Here is a 17,624-nt window from a genome sequence, read left to right as displayed (position 1 = left end):
AATGTAATTCAATTACATTTAATTTAAGCAATACTTAAAAACTGTCACAATCACAACAAACATAGATTAAAATCAAAATCTGGATCTTTGCACAGTAGATTTTTTTATCTAAAATAAATGTTGCTTTGGTGTATTTGTGAAGAAAATATTTTTTTTAAAACATAAAAATAGTAGAGAAAATTAGACAAATGCAAAATATAGTAGGATAATGGGAGTTTTAATATGATAGGGATTATGTTGCTTAAATATGCAATGTACTTCTACACCAGGGAAGATATGAATAATTCAACCACTGCTGAAAGGACTGTTGTGGTGAGATTGTTTACTCCATTTTCTCGCTTATTTCCCTAATATGGCCAGTAGATGGCAACAAACGCAACCAATGACTCAATCTCTAACGTCACAAAGAATTGTATTAACAATTAAATATAAAAATAACCATGTTACATTCAGCCTACTGAAACACACACACCAGAAGAGCGTCCATAACACAGCATGGACGTGGCTTTGAATTAGCAGCCATGTTTTTGTAGTAGTTTCTTTTGAATGAGGACTTGTTGAGAAGATGGTGCTGAGGAGCGGGGGCTGGAATTGAAGATGTCTGGAGCTGGATGCTCAGCAGCAGCTTTCTCATCTTCCCATCCATCCTCCGAAAGCAAAAATAAAAGAGTCAACATGGCCGCGGAGCTCGCCCTGCAGCACCTCTGAGGCTGAATAAAACCACACAAAGGTAAATAAAACAAACATGGAGGGTTCTTTGTGGAAAATACTGGGCATACATTGTTTTTTCCTCATTTTAATGGATTGTTCAATCACTATGACACATCCAGCCGAGTATTCCCCAAGATAAAGCCACAGGTTGTTACATAATCTAAAAATGATAATATTGTAACCCTAAAAGCTGTAATAATGTCCCTTTATTGGATAATATGTTATACAAGCTCTTTATTGTTTATTGTTTAATATTTCACGGTTATTTCTCTATTGTTTTCAGATTAAATGGCGTTTATGTCCCGGTTCTCCCGGTCCAGGAGCAGCTCCAGGTCCCCGAACCGAAAAGACACCGAGCGCGTGTCCCCGCTGCTGACCGTGTCCGAGCTGGAGAGGCTGCTGTGCACGGGCAAAACTGCCTGCAACCACACAGACGAAGTGTGGCCAAGACTTTACATTGGAGATCAGTGAGTGTACATCACCCTCACTTCATGATAACAGTGATGGAAGAACTCTATGTGCTAGTACAACTAGTGCAATCAAATACATTATACTTTAGGAAATGTATAAGGGTTTACTATTTTGAATACAAGTACAATTAAAAGTATTTATTATACATAATGTGTCATTGCAAATAATACATTACATTATTAAAGCATCACTTTAATCAGAGATGGCAAAAGTACACACATCCTTTACTCGAGTAGAAGTACAGATACTCGTGTTTAAAAATACTCTGGTAAAAGTTGAAGTACTGACTAAACTTATTATCTTTACTCAAGTAAAGTAAAGAAGTATTGCCTTCAAATGTACTTAAGTATAAAGTACCCATAACTACCAACAGTTTTATAGAGTAACTGGTAAGTGCACCTCACTTTATATTAATAGAACATTAAAGATATTCTATTTCAAATTGTAATAATGTCATTGTTAGCTAATTACTGTTTCAACACTGAACAACCACCATTTAGAACACAAGCAAAGAAAAACAAAGTGTGGACAGGAAAGAAAAAAACGCCTAGGCTAAATTATATATTCAAGGGTGATTTTACCTCTTCCTTGGAAACAACACAACATTATTATGGTAATGCTTTTTTTTTAACTGAATTGATGTGAGTTATATGTTCAACTTTATTTAAAATCAAATAATTAACGACTACAAGTACTGTATTTTTGTTAAGTATTAGTTATATTATTAATCTGAAACTGTAGATGAACTCTTAACAAAAGCTGTTGAATGTAATGTAATATGTTTCTAATACAGTGGTCCTAAATGTAGAATATTTCCCACTCAAATGTCGTACAGTAGAATAAGTGGCATAAAATGGAAATACTCAAGTTCAAGTAGTTCAAAACAGTAAAGGTATTGTCACACATGCTTAAGAAACTAATGCACGACATGAAAATGTAATGCATGCATTAATGCAGGCGCACAAAGAAACTACTCCTGCAGCAGATGTTGGTGAAAACAAACTCTGCATATCCATCCTTCTGCAAAGGGAAGCTCAAACAACCCCATAAGTGTTTCACACAACAGAGTCAAACCCAGAAAACATGACATACAGTCAGCCATGTAAGAGCAGAAGTTCTTGCCATGCAGGCAAGTTCAGGCAAGGAGAAGAAAAAAGGCCGGAAAGCTAAAGGGCGTTTGCCAGCCAGACAATCTGGCAGAGAGCTAGTGGAAATAAACCGGTACATAAACTTGTTGGCTGAGAGCCAGGGGGAGGAAATGGCGGGAAAGGGGTTACTGCAGGGCAGGAGGGAGTGGCAGGATCTCATGAGAGTCAGTAACAGAAAAAAGAAACAACAGGAAGGTAACGATCAGGCTGAAGTTGGTACACACAGTGAAGCAAAACACATTTTAGAGTGTAATTTATCCTCAATTTATGAAGGTTCACTCACAATATCTTCCGTACATCAGTGTTGGAAAGTTTGTTTTGTTTGTGCTGTGCTTCAATGTTATGCCACTTAATACTTCCACTTCATTACATCTCAGGGGGAATATTGTATGTTTTTAGTATTTGTCTATCAAACCGGCCGTCAAACTCTAACATCTGCACAAACCCAACTGCCTTTGTTTATGTCACATTTACAAGTTAGAGGATTTCACTTCATTACTTAAATGAAACTGATTGGGAGAGAAGTGAACAAAAAGCTGCAAAAAATGTCTTCTCTGCAGAGATATCGCATCAGACCGACGAGAGCTGGCCAAACTCGAAATTACACACATCCTCAACTGTGCCCAGAGCAAGTGGCGAGGCGGTGCCGAGTATTACGCTGGGATGAACATCACTTATCACGGCATCGAGGCTCATGATTCCCCCACCTTCGACATGAGCGTCAACTTCTATCCTGCTGCTGAGTTCATCCACAAAGCCCTCATCAATGGAGGTATTCTGAGTGTGTGTTTGTGTGTGAAGTGCATCCTTTGTAAACCTCAACAACATGGAAATATGTGGATTTGTCTGTAGCCAAGATTTCAGAAATGCTAGATCCAGAATTTAAAATTGCAATTAAAAACTATTTTTTGGTGTTCAAATTACGTAACAATTTAAATTTGAAGAATACAAAATGCTCCAAATTGCTTTACAGTTACTATATATTTTTTGGGCAATGAAAATGACAAGCCCCAGGCTTTTCCAGCAATGCACATTTTACACAGCACTAAATTAAAGCAAATATGGATGGATGGATTTTTGGTCTATAAAACTTAATTCAGACTAGCAATCATTTTTATTTGTTTTACTCTTGTCTTCAGCAGACACCACACTGACATATCATCCCTTTTTTTAAGTTGATGCAATGACTAAGTCTCAACGAATGACCTAACAAAATGTATATAAACACGTAAGAAACATATGGAACAGATTTAGGGTTTCATGTTGTTTGTGTGTTCAGGTAAGGTGCTGGTCCACTGCACAGTGGGAGTGAGCCGCTCGGCCACTCTGGTGCTGGCGTACCTGATGATCAGACAGAACCTGACGCTGGTGGAGGCCATCAAAACCGTGAAGGACCACCGAGGCGTCATCCCCAACCGAGGGTTCCTCCGCCAGCTCAACGGCCTGGACGGCATCCTGAGAGAGAGCCGTAAGACGTCTTCACAGAGCTGAAAACACACACTCAACTGATATCTGATATTGGTTTCTTCTGATTCATTTGAATTTGTTATTTATTTATTGAAGTATTTTATATTGTTGTTCGTTTGTGTTTGAGCCGCTGAAAAACATCAACGCTGACATTTAATGTCTAAGGGAACTCTCAGCGCATTAATGAAGATCTCATTACGTCTACTTAGTCGAGTCAGTTTTATTGATTACAATACAACTTGGCTGTAAAGGGTCAACAACTATTCTCTTTTCATACCAGGGTAAAGTCCACTTTAATCAAACTTCAGACCATTCCACTCGAAACTGATGTTCTACTGCCACTGAACCTTCAAAAATGAAATCATAGCTAAACAGAATACAGGCTGCAGGAATCCATAGCAAATCTAATCTAATCTCTGGTGCAATTTTTCTTATGTCAAGAAATGTCTTCAAATGTGTTAACAATTATTACTGGAAGAAGATGAAATGATCTCATCTCACTGGTAGATTTTTACAAAAAACAGTCAGTTGTACTCATTTTATTACCAAAGTCCAAGCAGTCCAACTTACCATGTCATTGTAGTAAATATAGACATATAAAATACATAATTTCATTCACTGGAGACATTGAATAGTGTAGTTAGAAACTGTTAGAATAATATATGAGCAATGTTGATGTTTTAATAAGGGCAATTGTAGGTGGTTGTGTTATTTTATAATAATGCAGCAATTTATGTAAATGTTTTGGTAACTGGAAAGGAAGACAACCAATTGAATCATAATGAAATATTTGCTAAATGATATACCATAGAAAAAAACAACAAGGAACCAATAAATAAACATTAATAGTGCTTGTTTTGGTTTTAAAATGAGGCATCATTCATGTGAACTAGATCAATGGGAATCAGAGTATTGCCACTGGCTCTTAGAGCTCCTTAGAATCATAAAGGTGAAATTGTTCTCTCACGCAAGAGAGCTAGTGTGCACTTGTTCACACTTACATGTTATGGTTGTGATTCAGGGTCCCAAACATTTAGTCCCTGGAAATACCACACCTGGTTTTTCAACATACGTGCTTTCCTGTCTTTTGTAATCAAAATGGAGGGTTAAACCTATGATATCAGCCCTCAGTCAGAAGACTCTTGCTCATTATTCCCCATAGATTAAGCATTTGCAGGTCTTCCCTCTACTTTTTTTACATTCAGCAAGTGTCATTAAGTGCTCTGAACAGCTCACACACTAGCGCAGGTCTATACCAGCACAGTTATGTAGCCTGTCGATTATTGTACTACAGTGTTGTCACAATCTGTACATAATTGTTAGCTGTGAGTTTGTGAATAGCGCATACAGTATACTTCAGTATGCTATGATTTTCGTTCGAGTTCAATGTATTGTTTCGATCAAATAGTCACAGTCCTTCTTAATGTTTGTATTCGATATCTGAAATTCATCAAGTAGAGATGGATGGACATCTACGAGATGAACATTACAGTCTGCAGTCTGGTTTATCACTCCTTAATCACTATAAGGGTGAATATTTAATATGCCTGCATTTAGAGGCACTGAGACTTGACGTGCAGTGGGAGAAAATACCACAAATGTGCCATTGCAAAAGCTACCAACTGCCTGGCTGTCAGGAGAGTTCAGTGCTGTACGCGAGTCTTACCAAGTCCGCTCTTTTGTCTTGTTATTTAGTGAGGCCTGTGTTCTCATGCTAACGAAAAACAATCGAGGATCCAATGCTGACATTTAAACCAGCTTTTCAAATACCCTCCAGTGTTTTATTAATGATTACCTCGGGTATCACATCTGTTTTTTGTGACTTGTGGTCTTCATTTGTGCTGTTTTAAAACCACCATGATGAAAGGGGGTAAAGAGTTGTACTTTGCTCAACTCACAGGGAGAAAAACAATGTAAACTAAAAGCTAATTAGTGGATTTGTACAGTCTGTGGGGGTATTAGGGCATAGTTTGAATGTTTTTGAAATAAGCTCATCGGATTTTCCTGCCAATAGTAAGATGAGAAGATAACTGCGATAAGCATGGAGCTGGGGCAGGAAGTGATTAGCTTAGTTTAGCTTAGCATAAAAGCTGGAGGCAGATGTAAACAGCTAGCCTGTCTCTGTTTAACATGTTTTACATGAATGTTGCTCACGGATTAAACATACAAGACGTTTCATGTATTGGGCCCCTCTGTTGCTACGCCTTCCAAAGTCTGTGTTTACAATTAGTAACAAAGGCAGTCATTTTTGATATAACAGGTATTTGATTTCCCACAAAATTTAAAAATGTTAACAGGTTTGACAGTGTTGTTGGTAAACTAATACTAGCAGATTTTATCAGATGTAGTTGTTAAAGCTAACTGTAATTTCGCTGATTTTGGTAGCCTTTAAAAAAAAATAGCTAGCAGTTTTTATTTGTCTTTAGTGCTAATGCTAAGCTAAGATAATCACCTTTCTATTGACTGCACGATATCTTTAAAGAGTGTTTTGTGTTGTGACCTTGGAAAGCGCTATCGCGATTTCACGGGACAGTTTGCTTGCATTGTGTTTTAGATTAATACCCATTTGCATCGTAGCTGGATTCTTTGGGACCAATATATGACCCAAGGGGCCACATCAGACCCCGAAATCCATATTGCATGAAACATATTTTCCATGGCATCTCGGATATTTTAAATTGGCAAATTTGGTATATTTGGATTGATTTGTGAAGGTATGAAATAACTACCAAAATCCAGAATATATGGTAATTTGGTGTCAGGAAAAGCAGAGATGTACTTATGTGTAAGACTTTGTTAAATACAACGATGTCCTGGTGCAGCTTAGACCGTCTTTTTCAAGAATATTTCCACTCAGTTAATACACAAAATAAACACTTTAAAATAGGTGAACTATCCAAGAATATTCCTCTGGATAGGGCCTTTAACCATTGCGAACTTTACCTTTTCTGTATCAGATCTGCGTTTTGTATTTGTGGTTTTACTGTGCAGTGATTGGTCGTTGATCTCTATTCCCGTTTATATTCTCTTTTTTGTTTTCTCACTGAAACCTTTCTATAGGGAAACGTTAACTATATTGAATGTATTTTTGTATTACTCCCTTTGAGGTTCATTGGAAACTGGCAAAGGAGATGTCGATGCGTTAATCTGTGCACTTCACGTTGGATTTTAATGTTTTTATTGTGAATAACACTGAGCCTACTTTGTTTTGATCAATTCTGTACTTAATCAGACATTTTAAAAAACTAAACTTCTCTCAAAGCAGTTGTACTGTATTTTGTATTTGAAAGAGGTATATTTCTATTTCTACACCATTACATCAAAGATGCATTTTTAAAACACTGCATTTGTCTGATAGCTTTTGAAGGACTTACATTTATAATATACTTATTCCAGCACTGTTTAATGATAGGAGTGTCATTTTTCACTGGTTTGAGTTCAAGAGATTCCCCTAAAACTAAGACTTGTTGTCTTAGTTGCGTCTGTGTTGTTAGCTTAGAATGAGCGCTTCACATCTACATACTAGAGTTCCACGTTTTGTTTGTACAGTAGCCCAGAACAGAAAAAAATAAACACTATAAGCAGGCCTTTTGCGCTCATTGACCCAATTTTCATTTTTAATTCTTATGACTTTAGAAGCAATGTCACGACAATGATAAAAGACTAAACCTTATTGTTAAAACACTTGCAATGGAAGATCCCACCCAAATTCCCCAAAAATTATTAGAACAAAGCATCTTTATGAATGAGATGACAAACACATTCAGCTTTAGGTTGCTTTATTGACACTTTCAGCCTCATTTTGAAGTGGATGTTAGAGGGTACATGGGAACTTAAGGAGCTTTGTCACACTATTATAATTCACCACAGTCTGCAATGACAACCTTCGCCGAAGGAGCACCTTTTTGCGAGCCTACCGCGTCCATTTTCTGGACGACGTCGATTCCCTCCACCACCTTCCCAAACACCACGTGCTTCCCGTCCAGCCTGAAAAGGAAAGAGGCAACTCTGAAATAGGCTGAAACAGTTTGAATAAGCCTGAATGCAACAGCACATGGCTCAAAGTGGAGCTTACCAGCTAGTGTCCCCTGTGCAGATGAAGAACTGGGACCCGTTGGTGTTTGGCCCAGCGTTCGCCATGGACAGTGTGCCCAGGCCCTGATGCTTCAACTTGAAGTTCTCGTCACCAAACTTCTCCCCGTAGATGGATTTGCCTCCAGTTCCATTGTGTTTGGTAAAGTCCCCACCCTGAGAAAACATTAAAGTCTCAGTTGACTAAGTATTTTTGGCAAATGGCATACAAAAATCTATTTGAGGTTTGATCTGAACTTGAACTAAATTCTTTCCTTTACTCTACCTGGCACATGAACTTGGTGATGATTCGGTGAAAACTGGAGTCCTTGTAGCCAAAACCTTTCTCTCCGGTGCACAAAGCACGGAAGTTTTCTGTGAAATAAAAACACTGTTATTTCCTTTCATTCCCCCCAAAAATATGTCACAAATAATCAGCAATATTTACTCTTTTTTTGCATCAATCATTTTCAACTACCTCAGCAACAAGTTAGGCTATATGGTTGCCCCTCACCTCGTAGTTTATACATAAAACTGAATTGAGTTTTCCTCTTCTTGTTATCCACAAAAGACCAAAAGCCAGCTAAAACGCAATTGGACAACCAACTGAAACAGAAATCTGCCTGGATACAGATTCTGCATTAATGTGCTTTACATCTGTACTTGTCAGTGGAGTAATAATATAAACTGTATTTAAGTATCACCTTCTTAAAACTACTGTTATAAAATGCATTGTGAACCAAGAAACTCAAAAGCAAAACAGGAGAGCATTCAAAAACAAAATCATTAACAAGTAGGAAATAGCACATAAGACGGCAGGAGTAAAAACAATGCATGAACATGCACAGAAATAAAACATCTGATTGGAAACAGTGAAAACTGAGGGGGGGGAAAGCCTAAATTGAGTCTTGAGAGTACAATGTACAAGAAACTGGTGAGTTTTTTGTTCTTAATGTTCATCAAGTAAGCTTTTCCAAAGTGTTGGAGCTATAACAGAAAAAAACACTGAACTAGCTAACAGGGCCTTAACCAGGAAGAAGCTTAGCGCCAAATCATGCAGGGCCTTGTAAATCAAGATTACGAATTAAAATGCTTATCAGACAGACATGTTTTAGGCCTCTCAGCCTTCCTACAAAAGCAGCAACATCGTTTAGTTTCTCTTTGTAGTCGGGATACTGAGGATATTGCAACAGATCACACCATGATGTATTTGAGCCACTATATAGTAGGATACTCTATGCACAAAGCAAAATGTAGGCCATTTTGTCTGCATCTACTGGGTATATTTAAATGAGATCTTATCACAAAATTTGTTAGACAATTTCTAAGGATTCTCATGCTAGATTCAAGGTTGTGGTACAGAATAAGCAACACTATGCTGTCATCTGCTTGGTGGAAATATTACAAAGAGAACAGTTACTTCCTCTTTCTACTCTTACTTCCTCCTAATCCTCCCTGTGGTAGCACTCCTTTTTTGACTCACATTTGGCACTGCAACTGGTTATTCAGGCTCTCAAATCCTCACCTACAGCGCGCCCCATATTATGAATCACGTCTCAGGTGAGGATTGAAAGCCAATCATAAATCCCTTTGGTGCTTCTCAATGTCGAGGAAAGCAGCCCAAGAGCCACTATTTCTAAGATAATACGTCATCGAGTGCCGCCGGAGGACTGTTCCAATGTCTAGCATACTTGGAATTCTACCAAGGTGCGGGAAATGTCGAGGCTGCACATGTGTAGACTCCGCGGTCTTAAAATCCCCACAATGCTTTGCGCACGGGCCAATTTCCAAATATTTGGTGGAAATCGCGCTTCATTTTAGGCGGGGCCTTGCATATGACGCACACCTGCACACCTGCCTGTACCACAAGTCTTCGTTTTCCTAGGCTAGGAAGGATTCTTGTATCGCTTCTGAAGGACCTGACTCGGAGGGACATGTCCTACCAAGGAAGCGTATTCGACATTGAGAAACACCCAGTGGGTGGAAAAAGCCAGAGCAGTGGCTCAGTTATTGCTACATGCACTGCAGTACATTTTCAACGCTTTCTTCCTTATTGGCAAAGCTTACCTGCAGTTTTTGGGACTACATCATTCCGGAGCTGCAAAACAGACATTGGAATTTGTAAATCATTCAGAGTTTTGTAAAATGCATCCTAGCTGCTCATTTTTAACCTTAATGAAATCACCATCGCTGAAATAAAGGGATATAACTTAATAGTCTTACCTCCATTACAATCCTGCCAGCAGGAGCTCCATCAAGAGTGATGTCAAAGAAAACCTTTCCCATGTTTGCAAACGGCGTTGTAATATGGTTATGATGAAAAAAACATTTCCTGTTGAAGCCTGTACTTATAGGAGTCCAGGAACATGTGATGTCAAAGTTGTTACCAGCCAATCACAGCCATGTGAAGGCTCAAGAATAAACCAATTGGAATGAAGATGGGTGGGGTTCAGTTAGTAACATTACTCCACAGGCGGAGCAATGATCAGTTTTTGAAAATCAGCTCTATGAAACATGCACTCCAGTACAAACATGTTATGATCCAACTCCCCTCAAAAGAAGAAGGTGACATTAAATATATGTTCAGATGGGGAAGGGGGCTCATCCAAAGGGAAAGTATCTGTCCAGATGTGAACAAATGGTTCTAAGGTTAAGATAACCAAATTATTGTAACAGACGGTCAATACATAAATGAATTTTATGGAGGCAAGGCCCACATTAAAGGCAAATAGAATTAAAAACATAGCACTCGGAGTCACGAGTGTAATAAAAAGCCTTATATGTTACACAGCGGAAACTAATGTATTTCAGCTGCAGTATAAACACAGACACCAAAGGCACAAGAAGACTCAAGATGTCATGTCATAAATCACCTGAGCCACCCCTTGAAAAATCCTGTAGGCCTACTGAAATACATACGACGGACACAATACTATTTTCTCGGGTTAAGTTTGTAGTAGATTTACTCAAGTATTGTACTTAATTACAATTGTATGCTACCTTGTACTTTTACTCCACTACAATTCAGAACTAAATCATGTACTTTTTTCAACTAGTGCCACTTTGCAGATTTGTATTAATGTGAAATATAAACACTTAAATCGGACTTTAGTAAATTCCGACTTTAGTAAATTCACAAGCTACCCTATAGTATATAAAGTCATTCAGCTAGCTGTTTTGATAACACTTGAATGCATCAATAATTATAATCAAAACATATTAACATGGTCCAATTTGCATAACAAGTACTTACACTTTTGGTACTTTAAGTATATTTTGATGCCAATACTTGCATTTTTAACTTATTATAAATGCATTATTTGTACTTGTAACATGTTTTTTGTACACTGTAGTAGTTCTTTTAAGTACAATAGCTGGGTACTTCTTCCACCACTGGACAAATATGACATCACTGAGCTGAGTTAACGGGCAAATATTTCTACACAAATAAACAACACCGCATTTATGTATTGCATTACAAATTAGAAAATGTATTCCCTGCTGAAAATGTGTGCGAATGGTGTAAGCTGCGTTAATGTTTTGCTGAATTCAACTGAAAATGCAGAAAAAGGTGAATATGTTAATAGTTGAATGGTATCTGTAGCTGCTTTTAGCTACAGAGACCAAGTAAGTGTTTTGCTGAACTTAGCAGAAAAATGCAGAAAAGTGAAATGATTTGAATCGAAAATTGTTACAACTCAAATGCATTGCACTGACTTTGATGAACATTTGAAAGTGAAGTGTTTTAACTGGAAGAGTAGGAAAAATAGTGATGAAGCTTAATATTTCAAAGAATAGTTTAAAAAGGTATAAATAAAACAATGTATAGCCTCAATGTCCTGAAATAGCTGAATCATTTAACAGTTTAATGGTTTCTGTAGCTGAAAGTAGGCTGAAGTAGTTAGATATCAGATGTACATAGTAGTATACTGTAAGTACAAGTAGTAGTAGTAGTAGTAGTAGTAGTAGTAGTAGTAGTAGTATTAGTTTTAGTAGTAGTATTAGTAGTATTAGTAGTAGCTATAGTAGTGATAGTAGCAGTTGTAGTTGAAGTATAGTAGCAGTAGTAGTATCTGTACTAGTAGTAGTGGCAGTAGCAGCAGTAGTAGTAGCAGCAGTAATATAAGTAGTTGTATGAGTAGTAGAGGTGTTGTTAGTAGTACTAGTAGTTGTAATTGTATTAGAAGTTGTAGTAGTAGTAATGTAGTAGTTGTATTAGTAGTAGTAGTATTTGTAGTAATAGTGGTAGTAATATAAGTAGTCGTAGTAGCAGTATAAGTAGTAGTTGTAGAAGTAGTAGTCAAAGTAGTAGTAGTAGTTGTAAAAGGAGCAGTAACAGTCATAGTTGAAGAAGTCGTAGTGTGTATGTGTGCGGGGGGGGGAATAATTTTGAAATAATTTGAACAGAGTGTATATTTTGGGATTGAGCGGTTTTTAAGGATTTTTTCAGAAGATTTGAAACACCCTCTTCACTCAAAGTGATGATGTCACACACTCTAGCCCTGAAGATTCCGTCCCATAGACACCCATTATAAAATCTAAAAGGGCCTAAAGATTTACCATAACTTACACTGTGATAAGTCAAAAACTGTAAAAGATATCAAAAATCTGAATATGAGTTTAACAGCTGAATTTCTTGTGACCATTTTACAGCTGGAATGAAGTCTGTAGCTGAAAGTATGTGGAAGGAGTAGCATTGTGCACATGGTGTAGGTAAAAGAGGATTTTAAGGTTCGTCTCTTTGAGTTACAGGTTAAGAAAATAATTTTAAAAAATGAATATTTTAAAAAGTAAACCTGAAGTTATTCAACGGCAAAAAATGGGGTGAAATAAGAAAAAGAAGAAGATGAAGGCCAGGCAAGGCAAGTTTATTTATATAGCACCTTTCAACACAGGGTAATTCTAAGTGCTTTACATAAATAAAAGACATTAAGAACATGGCATTAAAAAGCAAAGATAATAAAAGAAACATTAAAAGAAAAAATACATCAATAAAGGTTTACATTGCAGTTTAAGATAGCTCAAGTAAAAGCAGTGGCAAAAAGAAAAGTCTTCAGCCTGGATTTAAAAGTAGTAAGATTTGCAGCGGACCTGCAGGTTTCTGGGAGTTTGATCCAGATATTTGGAGCATAATAACTGAACGCTGCTTCTCCATGTTAAGTTCTGACTCTGGGGACAGAAAGCTGACCAGTCCCAGTGAACCTAAGAGATCTGGATGGTTCATAATTTAGCAGGAGATCAGAAATTTATTTTGGGCCTAAACCATTCAATGCTTTATAAACCAGCAGCAGTATTTTGAAATCAATTATTTGACACAGGAAGCCAGTGTAAAGACTTCAGAACAGGAGTGATGTGATCCACTTTCTTAGTGTTTGTAAGGACTCGAGCAGCAGCGTTCTGAATTAGCTGCAGCTTTCTAATGGATTTTTTTAGTGAGACATGTAAAGACACCATTACAGCAATCTAGTCTACTGAAGATAAAAGCATGGACAAGTTCTTCCAAATCCTGCTGTGACATTAGTCTTTTAATCCTAGATATGTTCTTTAGGTGATAGTAAGCTGATTTAGTAACTGTTTTAATGTGACTGTTGAAACTCAGGTCCGAGTCCATGACTACACCTAGATTTCTGGCTTTATCTGTTGTTTTGAACATTGCAGACGGAAGCTCAGCGCTAACTTTTATACGTTCAGCCTTGGCTCCAAAAATCATTACCTCAGTTTTATCTTTGTTTGATTGGAGAAAGTTCTGAGACATCCAGTCATTGATTTGTTCAATGCAATATTCAGTGTTTGAATTGGAGCATAGTCTCCTGGTGAAATGGTTATGTACATTTGTGTGTCATCCGCATATATGGTAACTTATTTTGTTGTTTTTCATTATCTGAGCCAGTGGTAGCATAGATGTTAAAGAGAAGAGGCCCCAAGATGGAGCCTTGAGGAACCCCACATGTCATATTTGTCAACTCAGATATGTATTTACCTATAGAAACAAAGTTGTTTCTGTCCTTTAACCCTCCTATTTTCTTTGTTTTCCCCCCCTTACTTTGGTGTTCGCGGTAACATTTGTCCGGTCTTGTTTTAACTGCTATTACATTAACACAAAGACCATTCATCGTCACCAAATTTCATTTAACACCCTTTCAAACTGTAAATATTGTATCAGACTATTGGTATACATGAAGAACTGTAGTAAATATACAAAAATTAGACACTGAACATGTATTGCGTTTGCCAGGTGTGATCCATGTGGGGGGATGGGCACATAAGAGCGGGAAATATGTCAAATTTTTCTGTGTGTTTGTGAGTGCCAGGTGTGATTCACATGGGAGGATTGGGCACATAAGGGGTGTGTGTGTGTGGGTGGGTGTTTGTGGGTGTGTTTTATCTGATCCGGATGGTTACTAATTCCTTTTCTTTATGGCGGTCATTTTTGACTGGGAACACCATGGGTGTTACAAAGTCTAAATCATCCAAAATCCAACGAAAGTGATGGCCAGCTATTTTTTATGTTCAAATGTCTACTGTGAAGGATATCATATAGCCTTAATGTAATCAAATGTAAAACAAAAAGTTATGATTGATGAAAGTAGTAAATCTGTCAGATTTGACCCGAAGACAACAGGAGGGTTAAGTAGGATTCAAACCAATTAAGAACTGTTGCCGAAAGTCCCACCCAGTTTTCCAGTCGGTCTAGTAATATGTTGTGGTCAACAGTGTCAAACGAAGCACTGAGATCTGATAATACTAACACTGAAGTTCTGCCACTGTCTATGTTTAAGTGGATGTCATTGAAGACCTTTACAAGAGCAGTCTCAGTGCTGTGGTTTGGACGAAAGCCTGATTGCAACACATCAAAACAGTTATTTAAATTCAAGAAATTACTCAACTGTTGAAAAACAACTTTTTCAATGATTTTACCTAGAAATGGCAGGTTTGATATGGGCCTGTAATTGTTAATTACTGAAGCATTTAGTAGAAGAAGTTGAAGACGTTGCACAGCATTCGCACTAATTACTATTAATATATTTTTTTTAAATTTCTGATGCATTCAAATGTTATGTACATATCTATATATATATATACATATAGACATATAATTAGTGGAAAGAAGAAACAGATCTTCATAAAATAAGTCCTGCACTGATATGGCAAATAGTTAGCAACCTTGAAAACATGAAATAGTCATAATAAATTAAAAATATATATACTAAAGAGACTAAAGTCAATTTCTTCATATAATGATCTGTGGTTTGCATATGCTGTATAATAAGGTTTCTTTCGAGACTTTTAAATATAAAGCTGTCTCGATTGTTAAAGTCATAGGATAACACACATTATATTCTACTTTCATACTTATGCTCCAAGATTGTCTTTCAGTCAGCTATTTGTGCAGCCTATAAAAACCCCAGGTACAAGATGACTGTACACAACAAATGTAGAGTTACTGCTTTAAAGTCACTGATGTTTGTTTCTTTTTAATTCATGTTTGCTTCTATCTTGTTCGCAGGCCATCAGCTCTTTGAATAAGTATCCATTGCCACTTCAAAACGCCAAAGAGGCTAAAATCCTGCAGAGCTTCGGAGACGGCATCTGTAAAATACTGGATTAGAAACTGCAGCGATACCTCAGAGAGAACAGTGAGAAACAGAGGAATGAATGGGTTCACGATTGTATTCATTCACTTATAGATATAGGACAAGATGATTAAAGAAAATCATTGATGCCTGCATTGAGAAAGGGATGAAACTATAAGAAGGGGAAACTAGTGAAACTGGGGACAATTTTACAATGAATGGAAAACAAATTAAAATGATAACCATGCGTATAAAAACTACATGAAATACAACATGAGCATCAAGAAAAGCTTAATGGAGAAAAATACAAGAACATATAAAAAAAACTATAAGAGAATAGATGGGTACAGTAGATTTATTTGACATAAAAATGTAATTATAGCTCCTCTGCACTACTAGGAGTATTACAGAAAGGAAAGGCTAGGAAACAAATACTTACTTAAAGCTTCAATATAATGTATCACAAAAGCGTTTTTGTCTGTAAAAAAAAAAAAGTCTAAAACGCTTTAAATTATATAGCATGAGAATTTTTCTTGGATCTTAAAAACAAAATAGTCTTAAAATGTGTTAAAGTGAATCATTTTACTTTCTAATTTGTCTTCGTTTGCTACCTTTACTTTTACTGTAGGTCCAGACCTCTTGAAGGAGCGTCCCCTCCTGGTCGACAGGACAACAGCCTGGATCCAGATGGAGTGTGTCTGTGTGTGTGTTCATCTCACTGTGTAAAGACACCATTTCATGGTGGGGAAATCCCAATAATAACATCTCAAAGCAGATACATGTTTGGAGATGTGTTCCTATGAAGTGAGTGTGTTCCTGGTCAAAATTATTCAACCAAATACATGATCACTTATTAGTCAATCATGTGCAAAAAACAAAACTAAAATGAAGCTACCCACTTGTTTAATAGAAGTTAAATGGCATTTTCTTTTTGCTAACACAAAATGCTTTAGGAAAACACATTTTTAAATCCCTTGAGACATACCTTTTTTCCAACCTATTTGTCATTGCTAACCTCTAATTTGTGACTTCTCAAGTTACATACTTTTTAATTTCCTTGTAGAAGAATGCAGCAGGGGATCAAGGGAAAAACAAAGGAGGAGGGAGTATAAAGAATGAGGCAGTTAGCACTAGCCGATATAGTTGCAAAAAGATGACATTTCAAAGGATTCAAAGGCTTTATTTCTCAAAAACCCAATACAATAGACAAAATGGGGAAGGTAAGTTGAAGGAATAAGAAAATGTTAAAATATAGAATAAGATACAAAAACTTCATTGAGATTTCTGACCAAATTCTGTCAGAAAGGTGAGTTTTTCATGAGTTTTGTTTAAGGTAATTAAACACAAGGTTGAAAAGTAAAAGGTATACATACATTTTTTTACAAACTCATTTATATTCCCGAGTACAATGCTACTGTAAGAGATTGTTGATATTTATTTCAAATCTTTCTGCCCCACTTATCATTCTGACAGCCTATGAACGATGTGCAGGTGAAGCAGAGAAAGAGAAGCTCCTCTCCTCCATCAGATATGGGAAGCTCAAAAGGTTTGTAGTCCAACTGAATTCACATTTTCCCAGCATGCTCTAATGATCCATGTAGTATTTGTTGTTAACAAGTTGAAACTACTGTGGCTTTACTTACGGTTCAGATACAAATTGATGAAACTGAAAGAAAAACATGCTAAATACTTTATTCAGTGGCAATTAATTCACATTTAATTTTCTCTGCTTTTCAGGAACCTGGGTCCAGCTCTGAGCAGAATAGTTCATCAGCTGTACTGCACTCAGGGAGCACTGACATATGCTTAATATAAAAACATATCATGAACATTTCACATAGTTTCTATCCCTACTTTACTTGAATAATACACATTTTTAGGATGGAATTGTCCTTTGTTATGTAAATATAAACATGCTCCCAAGTTCTCATTACCGCAACATATTGCTACTTGTATGAAGAATTTCCCAAATGCCCCAGGAAACTTAAATAAAGTTTACATTTTGAATAGTATTTTTGTTATTGAATATGTTAAACAAGATGTTCTACAGTACAGTTTGTGAAAAAGGGGCAGAAAGCACTGTGGTAAACTTCTAAACTGTCAGAAATTAAATAAAGAAGAATATTTGTTTAACCCCCTGTACTTCTTTGTGACCCCAGCTGCTGTTGAACAGCATTTACAC

The 17,624-nt window shown here is 36.9% G+C and overlaps 2 protein-coding genes across 5 annotated transcripts; one reads left to right on the top strand and one right to left on the bottom strand.

Annotated features, from left to right (window-relative positions):
* The first annotated feature begins 405 nt into the window (after window positions 1-405).
* On the top strand, window positions 406-17,485 carry dusp26 (dual specificity phosphatase 26). 4 transcript variants are annotated; one of them, XR_013803769.1, is made up of 7 exons: window positions 406-730; window positions 995-1,178; window positions 2,891-3,102; window positions 3,610-3,798; window positions 15,376-15,505; window positions 16,071-16,988; window positions 17,180-17,485. XR_013803769.1 is itself a non-coding variant. In XM_079657291.1 (5 exons), the coding sequence occupies exons 2-5, from the start codon at window positions 1,000-1,002 to the stop codon at window positions 15,393-15,395; spliced, it is 600 nt and encodes a 199-aa protein (XP_079513417.1). In that variant the 5' UTR covers window positions 406-730; window positions 995-999; the 3' UTR covers window positions 15,396-17,485. The 4 variants fall into 4 exon arrangements, 2 of the variants coding, with proteins under 2 accessions (XP_079513417.1, XP_079513416.1); XR_013803770.1 differs by having other exon boundaries at window positions 16,071-17,485; XM_079657291.1 differs by having other exon boundaries at window positions 15,376-17,485.
* On the bottom strand, window positions 7,560-10,220 carry LOC307023759 (peptidyl-prolyl cis-trans isomerase-like). Its single transcript, XM_079657293.1, has 5 exons — window positions 10,092-10,220; window positions 9,936-9,966; window positions 8,155-8,243; window positions 7,873-8,045; window positions 7,560-7,784 (listed from the first exon to the last, which is right to left on the bottom strand). The coding sequence occupies exons 1-5, from the start codon at window positions 10,152-10,154 to the stop codon at window positions 7,652-7,654; spliced, it is 489 nt and encodes a 162-aa protein (XP_079513419.1). The 5' UTR covers window positions 10,155-10,220; the 3' UTR covers window positions 7,560-7,651.
* Window positions 17,486-17,624: the final 139 nt, after the last annotated feature.

This window comes from Notothenia rossii (assembly GCF_949606895.1).
Source record: "Notothenia rossii genome assembly, chromosome: 11".
Lineage (NCBI taxonomy): Eukaryota > Metazoa > Chordata > Actinopteri > Perciformes > Nototheniidae > Notothenia > Notothenia rossii.
The sequence above is the reverse complement of the archived record's forward strand: the minus strand, read 5'-3'. Positions and strand labels throughout refer to the sequence as shown.

Excerpts from the sequence above, each read along its gene's own strand:
- dusp26 (XM_079657290.1), top strand. The coding sequence starts at position 1,000 with ATGGCGTTTATGTCCCGGTTCTCCCGGTCCAGGAGCAGCTCCAGGTCC. Across the intron at positions 1,179-2,890 it reads AGACTTTACATTGGAGATCA|AGATATCGCATCAGACCGAC; the intron begins GTGAGTGTACAT and ends TCTTCTCTGCAG. Across the intron at positions 3,103-3,609 it reads CAAAGCCCTCATCAATGGAG|GTAAGGTGCTGGTCCACTGC; the intron begins GTATTCTGAGTG and ends TTGTGTGTTCAG.
- LOC307023759 (XM_079657293.1), bottom strand. The coding sequence starts at position 10,154 with ATGGGAAAGGTTTTCTTTGACATCACTCTTGATGGAGCTCCTGCTGGC. Across the intron at positions 8,244-9,935 it reads TGTAGTCCCAAAAACTGCAG|AAAACTTCCGTGCTTTGTGC; the intron begins GTAAGCTTTGCC and ends TTTATTTCACAG. Across the intron at positions 7,785-7,872 it reads TGCACAGGGGACACTAGCTG|GCTGGACGGGAAGCACGTGG; the intron begins GTAAGCTCCACT and ends TTTCCTTTTCAG.